We start from the raw sequence: 19,652 nt of genomic DNA on the forward strand, positions 1-19,652 counted from the left end.
TCTGGTTCCATGAACCACAATGGGGCGCCCTAATCTTAGGACCCAGTTATAGTTCGGAGTGCTATGTATGGGTGGTTTAAGGTCAAGCTCTACAGCAACCACGGAGACAGGTACAGATCTTACAACCTGGCTCAACTTGGATGGAGTAGAAAACTTTTCACTACCACCAGACTTGCGCAATTCACACACCTGGAGATAGTGGCCTGAACCCCCCACAATAAAAACACAGATTTAGGTTTTTACGCCACCGGCGCTCCTCGTGTGTGAGCCTTGGCCGTAGAAAACTTCTATGCCTCTTCTGAACCTCCTGGTCTGAAGACTTGCTGGCTGACACTTCTTTAGCCAGCCAGCTTCTGATTAGAAGCAGATAGGACCCCAACAACCTCATAGAGGTCCAGGAAAACTTTGGTTAAGAGGTTTTGTAAATGCAGTAGTGACTGCTGCAAAACCTCAACCCGCTCAGGAGTCAAGGCTAAAAAAGCCGTATTTAAGGCAACCAAGGAGGCTTGCAAGGCCTGCATTATTAAGCACAGCAATGAAACAAACTAACACTAAGACAGACCAGACCACCTGGGCAAGCTGAACAAACAAAACCTGAACTGGACCTGACTGGAATGGAAGAAAAAATCTTAATATGGATAAATCTATAGGTCCAGAAATCAAGTACAACACCCAAAACACCATGAAACAAAATTTTGTATATGCATGTATCCGCTGTGACTACTGTGAATACATGTATATACCGTTAGGGCCAGTGATAATGTTATGGTTTCGGGTGTGAACCCGCAGCCAGGACTGCTGTTTAGGACAGCCATGGCAAAGTCCTACACTGATTATGACTACCTCCCCAAGGTGAGGTGACTGACTCTTGCTGATGCTAGGCTTCGCCTGTAGTCGCCACGTTTGAATTAGCAAGTTAGGCCCGCTACAGCTCCGATGCAACCAGGTGTTATGTGGGGACAAAGTCAGTGACCGCCCAAGGTTTTTAATCATGGTTCCTAACACTTACAGGCAATATTAGACACTTCTAACACTCTACTAACTTTTGCAGAAGCTTCACAGAAATTCGGTTCACAATCCCAACATAGATTTGCATATTTTCAAGCATCCCTCTATTTACTATCTGTTCTGTGCAAATTACATGACCAAGATTTTATTAATCCCCTAGATTCCCTACACCACATTGTACTCCACATCTATTCACGTATACGTTCTGAACTTAAACCCAGAGACTGAACTTCCAGAAATAATCAAATGGACAACTCAAATCCCCTTCCTCTCCCTGGAAGCCCTTATGAAACCTTTCAACTCAATCTGAAACTTATTCCAGCCAGTACATACCAAATAAAATGCTTCACAGGGTATATCTCTCACCCAAACAGCGACATATGATGGGTATTTTTGAAGAGGCAAGATGCCCTAAATGCTCTACTGATGAAGCGGACATCCTTCATTGTTTCTGGAACTGTCACAATATCCCAAAATTTTGGAAGGACCTCTGTCACTATAGCACCAAGGCCCTAAATATATGTTTTCACTGTACCACCTTCTTGGACACTTTTCGGTTGTCTGGCGGACCAACTTGAAATTGCCAAATATAGTAAAAAGCTTGTTATGTTGTCCGCAGTGGGCAGGAAAGCCATACTGCAACAATGGATACATAATTCTGCACCTACTGTCTCCATGGCAATCACGAGGCTTCTCTTCCTATTTACTATGGATTGGCTGGAAATGACCTTACATAAAGAAAAACTAACTCCCACCCTCTGTCAATGCTGGGAAAATTACATATGAACTATCTCCTCACACTGAAATAGCAATACAAAACTGCTTCCAATCTACTACATGGTACTCTCACCAACTTCTTGCTAACCAAAACCCCATCTCTCTTTGATCAAATACTTTGGCTTTCCCTATTTTTCACCTGTTAGTGACTGGATGGTTGTTCTGTGGATGGATCAGCGGCCTTCAGATATGGGTAGGCATTCCATTATACTAGTTATAGTTGTTTCTTGTTAAAGTTTTGAATCTCCATATTTGTGTTCCAATTATGATACACATGCTCTATTCTGACTATATCTTGCCTACCAAATGGCTAGTATGTAGAGCTACTTTACTTAACATACTTTTTCTTTCTAGAGAAAATAAATAAATAAAAACATTGATATCTTTGTTATTGTCATCTTTACTAGGATCACAGTCCAAAATGCGTTTCTCTGCCTATGTATACCACATCAGCGATGTGGTATATGTAGGCAGAGAAACATGTTTTGAACTGTGACTGTGATCCTGTGATGACAGTTGTTAGAAATTCATATAACATACCATTCATATTTTATAAAGCTTATTAGATTTAGCTGACTATTCACAGAGCAACAGCAAGGGGTGTGGCTAGGAAAACCTGTTTAGGAATGACCAGTCTAAATAGTGTTACTATAGACATGATGTACCATACCCCCCTAGATAGCATTTGAAAAGGCAGACACACACACACACACACACACACACACACTCACACACACACACAAGTGCTGTCCAGCTGAAAAGATACAAGATGGAGCAAACCATGCCAGGATGACAGATGAATGTCTGTTAAGTATTTTTTGTTTGAAAGATGTACCAGGTCTACCATCTTTGGAATATGGATATATATTATAGATACGTATGAGTATAGATACTTAGAAAGGCAGTAGCTTCAAATATGTTTAGCTAGGTTTATTGTTCTCGCAATTGATTAGAATAGGCCTGCATTGGACAAATGGTGATTAGAATATACCGAATTGTAGTGGTTATGATTTGTGAGGTAGGACATGCGTGAATTGGTAGATTATATGTTGATCATAAAGTATCGACAAAAATACTAAACTTCAGAAAAGCTAACTTCGAATTATTCAGAGAAGCCCTAAAAATAATTGTAGGGGAAACAGTTTTTGAGGGGATAAATGTTGAGGAAATGTGGGATACTCTAAAAAATGTACTTGAATCATTAACTATTAAATACATTCCTAAAGTAACTAAGGGTAAATTCAATAAAAAAAGCCACCATGGTTGGACAAAAAAGTTAGGTCAGCAATCAACAATAAAACAAGAGCATTTAAATTCTATAAAAATAACTTAAATGAGGAGGCGTTCACCAAATACAAAGAATCAAACAAAATTTGCAAAGTAGCTAAAAGGGATTATGAATAGCGCATAGCCACTGAAAGTAAAACTAACCCCAAGAAGTTTCTCAAATACATAAATAGTAAACGTATAATTAAGGACAACATAGGCCTACTAACCGATATCAATGGAAAAAGTTTTACGGAGGACAAGGGAAAAGCAGAACAGTTAAATGAGTTCTTCTCATCAGTGTTTACTAAGGGAGAGCAGACTGTGGAACGCACACATACCACAAATGGGATGAACAAGCCGGACCTCAATATTGAATTCTCTACTGAGGAAATAATATTGAGGCTCAGAAAAATCAAAAGAAATAAATCACCTGGGCCAGTTGGGATTCATCCTAGGGTACTAATGGAATTAAGGGAGGAATTAGCTTCCCCTCTACATTATATCTTTGATAATTCACTATCATCAGGAAAGGTACCAAAAGACTGGAGAATAGCAGAGGTAGTGCCATTATTCAAAAAAGGAAAAAAGGAGGATCCCGCTAATTACAGACCTTTTAGTTTAACAGTTTAACATCAATAGTGGGTAAACTATTTGAAGGATTTTTAAGAGATGGTATCCAGGAATATTTAGACCTTCATAGTTTACTCAGTAATAACCAGCATGGGTTCGTGAAAAATTGTTCATGCCAAACTAATCTACTTGGTTTCTATGAAGAGGTTAGCAAAAACCTTGATAATGGTAACACTGTAGATGTGACTTTCCTAGATTTTGCTAAAGTCTTCGACACAGTACCACACAGGAGGTTGATAAATAAAATGGAGGACATGGGATTAGGGACAAATATCTGTAGATGGGTAGGGAACTGGCTGTGTAATAGAGAACAAAGAGTGGCTGTGAACAGTGACATATCAAATATGATACCAGTACTAAGTGGAGTGCCACAGGGTTCGGTTCATGGGCCCATTTTGTTTAACATTTTTATTAACGATATTGGGATGGGGTTACTCAGCAATGTATCCATCTTTGCGGACGATACAAAACTGAGCAGAGTTATTAAATCATCAGAAGAAGTCACCACACTTCAAAATGATCTTGACAATCTAGATGAGTGGGCAAAAAAGTGGAAGATGAGGTTCAATGTGAACAAATGCAAGGTCATGCACCTTGGGACACATAACCAGTGTGCTAGTTATAACCTAAGCGGGGATGAATTGGGTAAATCAGTACTCGAAAAGGATCTAGGAGTCCAAATAGACAACAAACTGGGGTGTAGTGCTCAATGTAATATAGCAACAAAAAAGGCCAACAAAATTCTCATATGTATTAAAAGGGGCATGGAAACTAGGGACTCAAAAGTAATTATGCCTTTGTAAAAATCATTGGTTAGACCGCACCTCGAATACGCAGTGCAGTTCTGGGCCCCGCACTATAAAAAGGACATCATAGAATTAGAAAAAATCCAAAGAAGAGCAACAAAGCTTTTAGGGGAATGGAGAATTTAAGCTATGAGGAAAGATTAAACAATTTGGGACTATTTACACTAGAGAAAAGACGTTTAAGATATGCTCAACATGTATAAATATATGAGGGGCCAATATAAGGAACTGTCAAACACCCTTTTTTCTGGTAGAAAGGAATCTAGGACGCGAGGGCACGAGTTTAGATTAGAAGAAAAAAGATTTTGTTCATCTAGAAGAAAAAAAATCTTTAGTCAGAGCAGTCAAACTTTGGAACTCTCTTCCTGGAGAAGCGGTGTCGGCAGACACTATAAATACGTTTAAAATAAGGTTGGATAAATTTTTATTGGTTAAAAACATCCATGGGTACAAAATATCAGAACATACTATACAACAAGGGATAAGCTACTATAAACATAGGTTGAACTAGATGGACGCAAGTCTTTATTCAGCCTCACCTACTATGTAACAATGTAATAACTGTGATTCAGATACAGTGGTGTATTATTTAGGATAGTGAGCTATAGCATTGAGTGTGTTCCATGTGCTCCGGTCTAGAGGCCTAGATAATGGATTTTGTTATAGGCAAGATCTGTGAGATGACTGTAGCTGTGTTATCCTAATGCAGTTACAATGTCAATACATGCAGCAGTTAGAAAGAGTAAGCTTTTATATTATAGCATTAGATCTAGCTAGGATATCTTGATGAAGAGGCAGATAAATCTGGATCAATAACAGTGTACATTGCAATATGTTAGCATCCATAAGTGAAAGTACTATTGTTTAAACATGGCACTCTAGCAATGTAATGGATATTGGTATAGCAAGGCCTTGATTGTATAATGCCAGTTAGAGGTGAATTACTGTGGATTGCATTGTAGTTCAATACAGATATATATGTTGTAGGTTTAACATGGTTGATAACCATAAGAGATATACTGTATTTGCAGAATTGTAGCAAGGCTGTGATTGTATGATAATATCAGCTGGTGGTAATTTGCTGTTTACATCGTGGTGCAATTGAGCTAGTTTATACCAGAAACATGAATGTGAGTTTAAGACAAATCAGTGTAATAATATACAGTGGTTTGGTGGTTGCATGTGCAGCTAGATAGTTCAGTGTTATCACAGCTTGTTATTATGTGCTGAAGAATAGCTTTGCATGGTGGGTCAGTGTGTTAAGGTTTCATTGTGCTACATGAGACCAGCCTATAGTCTTTGTGAACACCATGCGGCTGCACCTTGTTAGCTGATCTCCTGGGGAAGCTCCGTTGCCACGGGGTGTGCGAGCGTCTCATGCGTGCGCGTCCCCTGTGGCGGGAGCCGGCGGCTGACGAAAGTATCGCCAGCCCCTGCAAAGTTTAGGCGGTGTACATTGAATGTTCTGCTAATGTATGACTTACATTGTTGATTCTGGATGCCTGTATTGAAATGTAATAACTGTAATAATAGTTTTATCATACAAACGTTTAAACAGTGTTTTTAATCACATACATAAACATATATTATTAATCATATTTTGGTCATTTGGTTATTGATCGCAGAATAGCGACAGTGAATAAACGCTGTCAGTTTTCAGTATAAAATATAATGTTACATTAAGTAAATAACCAGGAATTCATACACTTCAAGTACAATGGCATACACGGTGGGAGGGGGTGTTTAGGATTTAAAGCTACATTTAGATTTTTAAGTGGGAGCACTACAACCCCATGGTCTAGCGACTTGATGGGGTTAACCAAGTTAATAATAATAAGAAGAATAAAAAGTAATAATACAAAGAAAGCTACAATGAACCTAAAGTATGGTGTAGTTATGACTTAAACTTCCGTTCTAATACTCATTATATTTTAGAAGGTTTAAGATAAATGGTAAGCGTATCATCTTTAGATGCACAGCAAAAAAAAAAAAAAACAATAATTCACAATTTGTCTTCAATTCCATTACAGTAGTAAGCATTTGGAGGCAGTTTTAATCCCAGGTCCCGACTGTTAGTATGTCCTGACAGTCAGACCCTGGGCAGTTTTCACTCCGCTTGACAGTTTATTCAATTATTCAATGACCCGCCTGCTGATCTCAAAAAGGGGGTGTGTCCGCAAAGACGGCCATGGATTGTCGAGATCCGGCCGTGATCTCAACAATCCATGGCCGTTTTCGGCAAAACGGGACCAACTCCTTCAGGTCCGTTCTGAAGATCTGCCTTTTCAATGCTGTCAGGAACAATAGCATTGAATAGGTGCCCATCGTTATTTCCCCGTCGGAAATAGCAGCGGGGATTGAAACCCCCCCCCATATCTGCTAAAATGCCTACATTGATTAAGCAGTGTGTCTACATACCGTAGTGTTAGTAAAACGATTCAAATAGGCTGTAATAACTCCACATTTGCTGCCCGTGTAAAGCTGGCAACTGTCTGGCACCCAAGCACAGCTTGTTACCTGTAACAGTAAGAAAATTTTGTAAGCTATAACAATTTATTTGACTTATACAGCACAAATAAAAGGAATACTAGAAACATCCAAAATTGGCAATAGTGGTTAACAATACAAAAATGTAACTGACAATTTTAGTAAAATACAGAAGTTGTTCTGTACATGGAAAAAACCCATCAAGAATACACAGCAAGAGCACATACACATATTATGCATTAGAGAACAAAGATACATATTTTACTTGACATTGCAAAGATATAAATTCCAAAATTAAAAATGGACTACTAGTCTGCAAGGTATGATGCAGCTGCACACCTCCAAGGGAAAGCCTAATTACATACAACATTTACAAGAAGAAAACAGCCTTTGAACTGATTTAGAGAAAGTAAAGAATCAACAGTAGAAAAATTAAAGATGTTTGAACTCACAGAAGTATTTAGTAATGATATAAAACAGGTATGGCCAACTCGGATGGTATCAAAATCCCGGCGATCGAAATCCCGACGCCGGAATCCCGACCGCAGAAATCCTGACAATTTCTCCCTCTATGGGTGTCCACGACACCCATAGAGGGAGAATAAAATATTGTGCCGAGCGTAGCGAGGCACCGGGCCCGCTGCGTGGCTAGCGCAGCAAGCCCTCAAGGGGGGACGATCCATGGGCCCTCTTTCGGATTTCAGATTTCGGCGGTCGGGATTCCGGCGGTCGGGATTCCGGCGTCGGTATTTCGACCAGCGGGATTCCGACCACCGGGATTTAGTACTGAATCCAGCCAACTTGTGAACAGAATGCCAGGGATAACCTCTTTGTGTATAGTATTATAATTATTTGATTTATAAAGTGCTCACATATTAGTCATAAGTATACTGTACATTAAAATGGCCATAAAACAAGTTGAAATTAATTTATTAAGATTTCTCTTCTACTCAACCAAGCTACAGCCAATCTCTCACTGAAGCAATGGTATACAATACTGTTGTTTATTATATTAATTTAACCCTTTGAATGGTATAATTGAAAATCTGTATTCTGTGTTCCTTGAGAAGCAGCTTTTGTTTTTTTCAGAGGTTACAAATTTTGTGTAAGAATGCCTGAGAGCAAATGATGGTGGGGTCATGGAGCTTGACAGTGTATAGCAATGAGTCCAGGATAGTTAGGGCTGCCTGGACTCATTGCCAGACACTGTCAAGCTCCGTCCCGCTCCCTGACACCACCATCATTTGCTCACTAGAAGAGCTGTAAACACATTTACCCTTATTAAATGTTTTTTTATCAAAAATCTTTTCATTTCCCTTTTTTTCCCCTCCCCATTTCCCAGTACCCTGTTTTGTTATACCTGTGGCCACAATTTCATCTCATTATTAAACAAGCGATTTCTTAACACTTTGAATGCCTACATCTCTGTGAGATGTTCAAAAATTACGCTAAAAATGCAAGCGTGGCTCACATTTGTTATTAAAATAAAATAAAAAATGTGTAAAAAAGATTATATTTTATATGTAAGGTAAACATTACAGGTCATTACGATGAATAAAAAATATTGTCTTGCCAATTTTTACACCTATTTTGACAAATTTCCTTGGCACTCAAATGATTAAAAATAATTGCAGTATTTCACTTGCTTTCTTTAACAATTAAATTTACATTTTTATTTACTGGTACACCTGACATAAAAAATACTGTGTTGATAGCAGAAAGTAATACAATAAAAAGGGATTACTGTATAATAAAAATGTTACCTGATGGAATTCAGAGCACTGGATGAAATTTACAGGGGGTTCACTCTGTTTGCTTTTGAGTCTCAGGATGTTATCAGGATAGCCCCAGCTTAGGATTGCGGACCACTGAATATCCGTGCTGTGCATGCTTCGAACACCTTGAATAGTAAATACACCCATTTGTCAGCTTTTTCTGAAGCTTTTGTACTACTTTAAAAATGATAAACAAATTACTTGAGTTTTACTAAAAATAGTAAACAAATTACGAGTTTTTTTTTTATATGCAACAAGCTTTAAAACTTGTTGCATTTGATACATGACGCCCAGCCAATAACAGTAGCTGATTGGTTGGAGCACCATTTATCATACCCAACAAGTTTGTTGCATAAGGTAAAACTTGTTGATAAATCAGCATCTAAATGAATGCTATTTTTCTTTTTCAAATATGAAGCATGTCTTCAACATACTTTCTTTGCCCAAGTTTATTTATTTTTATGAGTAAAGGTGCCCATGCACAGTGCAATTATTGTATGCAATTTGAAGAAGATCGCATCACATCCATTTTGCAATGCAATGAGATGCAATGCAATGCAATCTAGTACAACACATACTTTTTGAGCTGTGCATTCAGTGGCATAACTATACTGCAGCAGCGGGGTCTGCAGGGAGCGCTAAAAAATACCTGAGCTGCTAAGTGCAGCAGTGAGAGAGACAGCCGGGGAGGTGAGTGTGCTACCAACATGTGGTCCAGCTGGTACAGTTCCGTCCTGCCTCCCCCTGGCATCAGGCAGTGCAGGCTTGATGTCATGTTGGCAGCATCGTGTCGACATTTCCCCTCTACTGCATGGCGAGGAGCGGGAGGCCGCCACCCCCTCCTCGAAGCTGCTGCCCTCTTACAGCATCAACATTCAGCAGTGTGGAAGCCCGATCACCGGAAGCCCGATCACCGGAAGACCGCGGCACTGAAAGCTGAAGCCAAGCCAGCCGTCACAGACAACTGCTACCCCGGACCACGCCGCCGCCACCTGCACGGTGTCCCTTTCCAGGGGTGGATATATTATGAAGCCTGCTGCTGCCAAAAGGAGGAGTTGCGCTGTCCAGCACGGAGCTGCTGGTACTCTGCTGCCAGGACCGGGAGGAGGAGGGAGGATGAAGATGCTGGGTGCCAGGGACATAACTGCTGCTGGATGCCAGAGCTGCGGAGAGGAGAAGGAGCTGCCGAATGGAGGAGTGAGAGCTGCTGCCGGTTGTTGGAGCTGCAGGGAGGTATGAGTTGATGCTGTAACGGCTCTTCCTGTCACTTGCTGCCAGGAGCATTTTGTTTTGCTGCAACAGCCGCTGCTTTTCCCGCTCCCCATTTTGCCACTGCCACTATGTCCCCCTTTCCATCGATACAGTAACTGCTGCAGGCCCCAACACATTACCCCGGCTCTCTTATAAATAATAAATATATTTAATGTATTAATGTTGTTACCAGCTAGCTGAATGCTGTGTCTGCCCCTGGCTTCTCCCTTTGCTGTCCACAGCTTTCTTTGTCCCCCTTTATTGCCTTACTTTGCTTACTGTACTGCTCCCCCTAACATGGTCTACACTCAGTTTACTTTGTGTGGAGTTTGTATATTCTCCCTTTTGCCAGAGCATTACTGTATAGTTGCTGCAGTGTTTTTTTCCTTGTGTGTGTGTGTGTGGGGGGGGGCACCATGTGACTGTTTTAATACAGGCATTTGAAAATATCTGCTTGATAACTTCTTGGCACATAGTATATATATATATATATTTAAGCTATGTGGAGGAAGGGGGGGGGGGGGGGGGGCGCCAGAGACTTTTAGCAGGGGGGAGCAACATTTATAGTTACGCCACTGTGTGCATTGGGATGTGCACAGGAGCGCACATCTCATTGCACATGGTAATTGTACCGTGTATGGACACCTCAATAACTTTATTGTTATTAGTCCTGGAAACAAAGTTTGAGCTACTTTTAAATGGACATACACATCGGGCGATTTCAGACCCATTTCTAAGCGATCTGACTAGATTGCTTAGAAATGGAGCACTGATTGCTCGTGTGTATGCCCTACAGCGATCGTCGGCAGGGAAAGACAGTACCTGCACTGTCTTTCATACTAGATGCAGTATGAAAACAATAGGCAAAACCCTGCTCAGCACTATCGCTCAGCACACAGTCCTTGCAAGCCCAAATTATTTACAGCAAGTGAGCGCACAACCCAATCAGAAATGACTAAAACAAGGAGTGAAATAAAATGCAGCTCTCCCTGTTCCACCAGACTGGTGATATTTATATAATATACATTGAACTAAAATGGCAGTTCTCATTATCAAATAATAGACAATTATCAAATAACTGAAGAGAGTAACATTTTTTACACCAAAAATACACACACACAAAAAAAAAACATACAATACCTTGCTCCTTGCTATAACTGATCATCAAGCAGAATTTCCTTGATAAGCCGCAAATGGCCCTGGTAGGCAATGCCTGCAAAGAACCAAATCTTTCTCCATGAGGCTGACTGAAGCAGACACTGGGATCTGGAGCACTTGGAGAACCAACATATTCACCCCATTTCAGTCCTCGTATCCAAGGCAGTGGACTCTATAACAGCATTTATTAGGCTTTATTAAATGATGTTTTCTACACAGCAACTGTTGCTTGCAACATAAAAAAATTATTATGTGTGGGTTTAAGAAATAAAAATGTTCTTGTTAAAATTTACATTTATAAATAAGTCACATATTTTAAAGCACTTTTAAACCAACACATTTAATAAACTAGTTAAATGCATAGCTTGTACCAGTTATGAGAGAGTATGCTTTATAATAGATAAATGACTAGCAATATAGATACTAAAGGGCCCTACAGACTAGAACAGTGATGGTTAACCTTTGACACTCCACATCCCAGCATGCCCTGCATCAGTTTTAGCATGGCCAAATAGTAAAACTGTAGCAGGGCATGCTGGGATGTGTAGTTCAACAACAGCTGGAGTGTCAAGGTTAGCCATCACTGGACTAGAAGATATGAAAAGATGAAATATATTAGTTAACAATTTCCCTTGAGCTAATCATGAAAGATATTGTGCATACACACTGAAAGATTTTCTGAAAGATACGGAAGACAAAAGATATTGGCTAAAATCGAGGGTGTGAAGTGATGGTGGACGAGAGTAGGTGTGGTGATGGGGTGAAAGCGGGTGTGGTGACAGGGGGGGTGTGGTGACGGGGTGTGCGTGACAACAGGTGAGAGGGGGTGAGGTGATGCCGGGAAAGAGGGTGGGGGAGATGATGGTGGGCAAGAGGGGTGATGGCGGGCGAGAGGGGAGGTGACAATGGACAAGAGGGGGGGGGGGATAGGTGACAGCAGATAAGAGGGGGGAAGTGAGAGGGTGATGGGGGCAAGCAAGGGTGATTGATGGTGCAAAAAGGGATAAGGTGATGGGAGAAGAGGAGAGGCTAGAGGAGGTGGGTCTCTTTATACAAGCATCGGCGGCCTCCTGTGCACCGGCGCACAGCTCTCCTGTAGCTGGCTCTCTTGCTCCCCAGCGCCCTTGCGAGTCTCCACTTCAGTTGCTGACAGTAGTAGCGCTTCATACACTTAACACCCATACCAGTCAAAAGACACCCAGAATTACCTCATTCTGGCAGCTCATCCTCTCCTTCATTACATCAGCCCTTTGTCCAGTGTAGCTCTGCCCACTTTTCCCGTATAGCCCTGCCCACTCCTGATTGTGTAGCTCTGCCCCCTCTGGTCGGTAAATCTCCATCACAAGAAGCTCCGCCCCTACCGCCATTAATTGCATTACAGGGGTAGGGATCTTCATGCGCTGGTCCCCTGCCTGACATCCCAGGGCATAGGAGCAGGCAGGTGAAGAGAGAGGAGTCTGGGAGGGTTCGGGCAGCAGCTCACAGACAATATCGCTCATGTGCAGCTCAACCAAACTATATGTCTCTGATTCTGATGCCGCTTGTCACTGCCACACACTGAACACTGCACAAGCAACATGAGCGATATTGTCCAGATTGAGATGCAGGTCTGGAAGATAACAATGCTTGTCAACAATGCGCAGGGCGTGCCTCATTAACAAGCATTCACACTAGAACACTAGAATTGTTCAGAAGTCCCTTTCTGAGTGATATTGCGGCCAATGTCGTCCATTGTGTATGGTCATTAAAACTGAATCCATGTAAGTATGCAATAAATTAAAAAGTTGAGGCTGAAGAATATTGGGCATATATGACACTTTTATATTGTGTAGTCTGTATCCTGATCAGAACACGTATCGGAAAGAAGCTGCAACTGCAACACTGCAGCATTTGTGTACAGATTCAAACTCTGTTGCACTAAAATAAACAAGTGTCATACCAATCAGCAGTCTCATCGCGCGTAATTTATTGATGCCCAGTGCTAGAAGAATAACTGTGTCAAAGATGTATAAGGACACATGATAGAAACATACACAGAAGCATAGAATTTGAAAGCAGTACTTTGGCTCTTCTAGTCTGTGCTTTAAAAAAACAACAACAATTGGGTAAGCTTATTTGAACCTTTGATTTTGTCCCAAGCATGTCTAAATAGCTCAGTTATGGATTAGTGGATCGACAGGGCGGAGGTCAACAATATCATAGTTGACAACGTATAGTCCAGTGTTTTTCAACCAGTGTGCCGTGGCACACTAGTGTGCCTTGAGCTGTTCTCAAGTGTGCCCCCACATCTAGAGATGCCCAAACCCATTTACAGCCACCACCAGTTTAAATGTTATTTACTGGTCTCTTATTTTCATGTAAAGGGCCAATGTATTTTATTTTTGTTACCTGTGGGGACCAGTGTGATTGTTTTTAATGTGGGGGCCAATAGGTTTGTTTTTCTCCTGTGGTGGCCAATGTGTTTTGCCCTGTGGAGATCTCAGGGTGTGCCTTGGCAATTTTAAAGTCTTATTTAGTGTGCCACAAGGTAAAAAGGTTGAAAATCACTGGTATAGTCTATAGACTATACTTGGTTGACCAGGTTTACAAAGACAGTGACGCTGGATCGACTGGAAATATCAACAGGAACCTGGTCAACAGCAGCAAGATCGACACATGTTTTCCACTCATTGGAATTGTATTTGCTAGGAAATATTGCTGCAGATGTACACAGTCTTGCAGACAAGTTTAAAACTTCAACATTTTAATGATAGAGAATAAAAAGTCATACCAATGTTTTGGTCCTATCTATATATACACATACACACACACAAATATACAGATGGAGCCACTATCATTGTTTTCGCCTGCTGCTGGTATCTGTGGTCTCCGACATGTGCGCGCCCCATTTGCCGGTGCGGGCTGGCGATTGGCGTGACAGGAGCAGCTCAGATGAGAGCGGCTCCATCTGTATGTATATATATATATATATATATAGGTAAGGTAGGAGGGTCTCCCGGCACTCGTAGGACTTGCAATAATGGAACAGCCAAAACGAAAGCAGTCAGATCAACGTTTCGGTTTAATACCGTTTTCAAGATCACACAGAGTAAGGAACATACATTGAAATAAATACCTGCTGCCGGTCATCACGCCGCCGCCGCTGCCCACCGGGTTCGTTTCTGGTGTCGGACGGGACCGCCCCTGATCCGGCGCCACCTGCGACGTCACGCTCCCGCGACGAGCACGCTCCCGTGCCTCCCGGCAGTGTACGTACAGACTGACGTGCGTAACCAAGCAACCACCTGCACACAAAAACAAAGTGAAAGAGAAGTATGTAAATAGACATTCCCATAATCAAAAACAAACAATAATAACGACATGGTAAGGCAAGGGTGATGCATTGTAAAAAAACAGTATAAATCGATGCAAGGTCCAGCAATTTGGCTAGAACTGTGAGAGTAAGTAAAAAGGGAATAACGGAGTGTGCAGACTATATGGATGCCATCTGAGCCTCCCTGTTAGCGGGAAGTATTTGCTCGAAAGGGAGAAAAACCTTGCAAAAAATGTAATAAGCAGGTAAACTATCCAGATATAACGGCTCATTTGGAAATAAGGGCATCTAAGCAGACAATAGGAGTGAATCTGAGGGGGGGTGACCGGGACAAACGGTTACTCCAATGTGAATCCAGATGGATCCACCAACTGAAAACAGTCTTCCCCGGAGGCCTAAACGAGAATCTGTATTTGGGATGTTTTCTGTAGCTTAGCCAGTGTTTTTTGTAACATGCTGATTCACTCCTATTGTCTGCTTAGATGCCCTTATTTCCAAATGAGCCGTTATATCTGGATAGTTTACCTGCTTATTACATTTTTTGCAAGGTTTTTCTCCCTTTCGAGCAAATACTTCCCGCTAACAGGGAGGCTCAGATGGCATCCATATAGTCTGCACACTCCGTTATTCCCTTTTTACTTACTCTCACAGTTCTAGCCAAATTGCTGGACCTTGCATCGATTTATACTGTTTTTTTACAATGCATCACCCTTGCCTTACCATGTCGTTATTATTGTTTGTTTTTGATTATGGGAATGTCTATTTACATACTTCTCTTTCACTTTGTTTTTGTGTGCAGGTGGTTGCTTGGTTACGCACGTCAGTCTGTACGTACACTGCCGGGAGGCACGGGAGCGTGCTCGTCGCGGGAGCGTGACGTCGCAGGTGGCGCCGGATCAGGGGCGGTCCCGTCCGACGCCAGAAACGAACCCGGTGGGCAGCGGCGGCGGCGTGATGACCGGCAGCAGGTATTTATTTCAATGTATGTTCCTTACTCTGTGTGATCTTGAAAACGGTATTAAACCGAAACGTTGATCTGACTGCTTTCGTTTTGGCTGTTCCATTATTGCAAGTCCTACGAGTGCCGGGAGACCCTCCTACCTTACCTGTATTGTCAGTTCGCCTGACTTCGCCGTGCACCTGGGCACCTCAACCCCAATTGGGGTTCATATTCAGGAGTGCCAGCCACCCCCGTCTATATATATATATATATATATATATATATATATATATATATATATATATATATATATATATATATATATATATATATATATATATATAACAAGGGTCTCAAAACCGGCACTCAAATGGAGTAGTAAAAGAAATGGATGGTGCAGAGTCCATAAATGTTATTAAGAGATGCACTTACCCAACCTATAGCATAGGACAGGAAAACGACCGGCACTCGATTTGATGAAAGAAAAGTCTTTGTATTTCAAACTGTAGACATTACAATAAAGTACATAGGGCTGACCCTATGACTTTTCTTTCATCAAATCGAGTGCTGGTCGTTTTACTGTCCTATGCTATAGGTTGGGTAAGTGCATCATCTATGTATATACTGTATATATATATATATATATATTTATTAATTAACAGTTATTCATTAACAGTAACACACATATTCTGCAGCGCTTTACAGAGAACATTTGAACATTCACATCAGTCCCTGCCACAGTGGAGCTTACAATCTATATTTCCTACCACATGGACGCGCGCACACATTCTTTCAATAGCTAATTTTGTTGGGAGCCAATTAACCTACCAGTATATTTTTGGAATATAGTGCTGTCTGCTTACTTCCAAATGGCAGCACTTGAGACAAGATGTATAAACACCTCTTTTGCTACAGTGGGGGAGGGGGTTAGAGTGGAGACTCCCCCTCCACTGATCCCTGCTAGACACCTCCCTGACATATACAGTACATGTGCTTTTTTCATACGGAAGACCCGTGAGTGCCGTCTAGCATACTATATATGTTTGAGCCACTTTGACATGTGGGCACCAGAGCGAGTATATAGTACATGGCATTTGTTGTGCAGTGCTGGATTGCTCTATATTGTGCGTATAGCAGAACAGCAGCTATTAACACCAGGGCCTGCTTATTCTGAATGTTTTACTGAACACATTTACACTCTATAAATAAGCAGAGAAAGGAAAATTTCCAGTGAAGAAAAACATACCTTATTCAATAGGCACAAATTAAAAATGAAATATCTCCTGCAAATGGGGTATAGAGTGGAGTTTTGCTGATATGGGTCCTTCTAAACTCCAAGGAACAGCAGTGAACCCCAAATAGACCTATAGATCTAATCCCTTTTTCTACTTTTTTTTCTTCTTTTCGATAAAAGTCATATGAGGGTTATGGTCTTTTAGATCTAAAGTGTTTAGGTCAGGGGTAGCCAACTCCAGTCCTCGAGAGCTACCAACAATTAACGTTTTCCAAGTCTCCTCCCATAGGTTCAGATGCACTAAGCTTCAAAAGTGATAAAATGGAGAGAGTGATAAACAGCCAGCCAATCAGATTCTACCTGCCATGTCACAGACTGTGTTTAAAAATGTCAGGCAGGAGCTGATTGGTTGGTTGTTTATCGCTCTCCATTTTATCACTTTTGAAGCTTAGTGCATCTGGCCCTGGGTATGAAAAGGTCGGAGGACGCGTACCGCCGCCCCTCGCGGTATCGCTGCGCTTGCCACGTTTCGGGTTGGGGTCAATAGTGGTGTGGTGTTAACAATGGGGGGACATTAACCATACTTTCTAACCCTATACAATGAGAAATTGGCCATATTGGCCCATTTCCCATTGTTCCCTATGTAAAATCGGGTTGATCGGGTTTTAACTTTAAAAATAAATTTAACATTATTCTCTATAGGAAAATCGGGTTGATTGCGTCAATCTCGTCGCACCCCATTAAAATGGCCCGCGAAGGACCCGATCAACATGATTTTCTCATATAACATTATTCTCTATGGGAAAATCGCATTGATCGTGTCGCGGGCCATTATAATGGCCCGCGAAGGACTCGATCAACGCAATTTTGTCTTTCACCGGCAAATGCACTGGTGATTGACATAAAATCGGGTGCATCGGGTTAATCGCATTCCTTAAGTACCTTAAACTTAAGGCATGCGATCAACCCGACGGGCGCCGTACTAGGAAACAAGTACCGTGTTTTTTTTTTTAAACAGCCATCAGACTTCATTCCAAGTGTTTTTTTTTAATCAGCCACAGAACCTGTTTAATTAATATGTCTCCAGGATTAAAGGGATGAGGTGGCAACCCTAGCTCCCAGCTGTAGGCCTCTGCACCAGCTGTTTTCTGCACTAGCTCCCTGTCTCTCACCGTCCAGGATGTATCCAAGATGCAGCTCCCACCATGCAGGGGTCAGGGCAAGAGGGGAGGATCCGTTGCTACTGCCACTCCCACTGGGTGTATCTGCTAGCATAATCAGCAAGCAGGGACACTACAAGCAGCAGTGAAGCCCGCCCCTCTGACCTCTTCCCCTCACCTAGGAGCTGCACGCTTCGGACACAGAGGAGGGGGAGAGACGGGGACCAGCACAGAAAGCAGCTGTGTGGAGACTGGCTGACCAGGCCAGCTGAGAGCTCGGAGGAGAGGCTGGGGGAGGAGCAGGAGTGCTGCCAGCTGTAATAGATACACCCAGTGGGAGTGGCAGTAGCAACGGATCCTCCCCTCTTGCCCTGACCCCTGCATGGTGGGAGCTGCACCTTGGAGACATCCAGGACGGCGAGAGACAGGGAGCTAGTGCGGAGAGCAGCTGGTGCAGAGGCTGACAGCTGGGAGTCCACAGGAGAGGCTGCGGGAGGAGCAGGAGTGCCTGGGCTGCAGAAAACACCTGGGAGTACAGTACGTCCATTTTTAAAGATACCTTGACGTGAGGATCCCCATGCATACGAGTGTCAGCATACAAGTAAGAGCAATTACTTAAAAGATACCTTGATATGTTTTGGAACCTCTCATTATATGTAAGCATACATGTACATCCATCCTCTGATGTTTGATGACACGTGGTGAGCCTCTAAAAACTTCATAAACCCAAGGGAACACGAGAAACGGTGTTTGGCCCTGGAAACCCCTAAATTCTGAACTTTCATACAAACAGGACTACACATTGTTTTTTTGTTATATTGTGTTTTTTATATATATATATATCCATATTGGAGGAAAGTGGACGAGGGAATCAGTGACTGCAGGGGCGGATCCAGCATAAAATGACAGGGGGGGCACCATGATAAAAGAGGGTTTAGGTGGGGGAGGGGCGGTGTTAGTGGTGCCAGTGTACATGCTAAGAGAGCGGCAGAGAGAGGGTGGGAATGGGATTAAAAATAGGTCCTGGCATTTAAAGTACGCAGGCCCACCATGGCAACAAAAGTGAAGGATGTAGTTGTGCGCGCGCCGAAGGTGCGCTCTGGAAAAGGAGGTGTGGCCACTCAACAGGGGGCATGTCCTTGAGTGTAGTGTACAACACCATATACAACTTCTACACATTATGCAACAAAATACTAGACCCCATTATACTTGCCCCTTACACATGATGCCAAATGGAATGAGCCAAAATTCACATAATGCCACAGGGATTGTGTCAAAATTCACATAATGCCACACGGATTGAGCCAAAATTTACATAATAACACACGGATTGAGCCAAAATTCACATAATGCCAAATGGATTGAGCCAAAATTCACATAATGCCACATGGATTGTGTCAAAATTCACATAATGCCACATGGATTGTGTCAAAATTCACATAATGCCACACGGATTGCGCCAAAATTCACATAATGCCACACGGATTGCGCCAAAATTCACATAATGCCAAATGGATTGAGCCAAAATTCACATAATGCCACATGGATTTTGTCAAAATTCACATAATGCCACATGGATTGTGTCAAAATTCACATAATGCCACACGGATTGAGCCAAAATTCACATAATGCCAAATGGATTGAGCCAAAATTCACATAATGCCAAATGGATTGTGTCAAAATTCACATAATGCCACATGGATTGTGTCAAAATTCACATAATGCCAAATGGATTGAGCCAAAATTCACATAATGCCAAATGGATTGTGTCAAAATTCACATAATGCCACATGGATTGTGTCAAAATTCACATAATGCCAAATGAATTGAGCAAAAATTCACAT

The 19,652-nt window shown here is 42.0% G+C and overlaps 1 protein-coding gene across 1 annotated transcript in view; it reads right to left on the minus strand.

The window, feature by feature from the left end:
- Positions 1-19,652, minus strand: part of LYST (lysosomal trafficking regulator) — a 574,932-nt gene that overhangs the window by 63,356 nt on the left and 491,924 nt on the right. Inside the window, exons 45-47 of the mRNA XM_083176391.1 lie at positions 11,144-11,333; positions 8,741-8,877; positions 6,909-7,007 (exon numbers count right to left, since the gene is read on the minus strand). Coding sequence (XP_083032517.1) covers positions 6,909-7,007; positions 8,741-8,877; positions 11,144-11,333 — 426 coding nt within the window. The remainder of the gene's footprint in view (positions 1-6,908; positions 7,008-8,740; positions 8,878-11,143; positions 11,334-19,652) is intronic.

Source organism: Crinia signifera, chromosome 3, assembly GCF_055691185.1.
Source record: "Crinia signifera chromosome 3, ASM5569118v1, whole genome shotgun sequence".
Taxonomy (NCBI): Eukaryota; Metazoa; Chordata; class Amphibia; order Anura; family Myobatrachidae; genus Crinia; species Crinia signifera.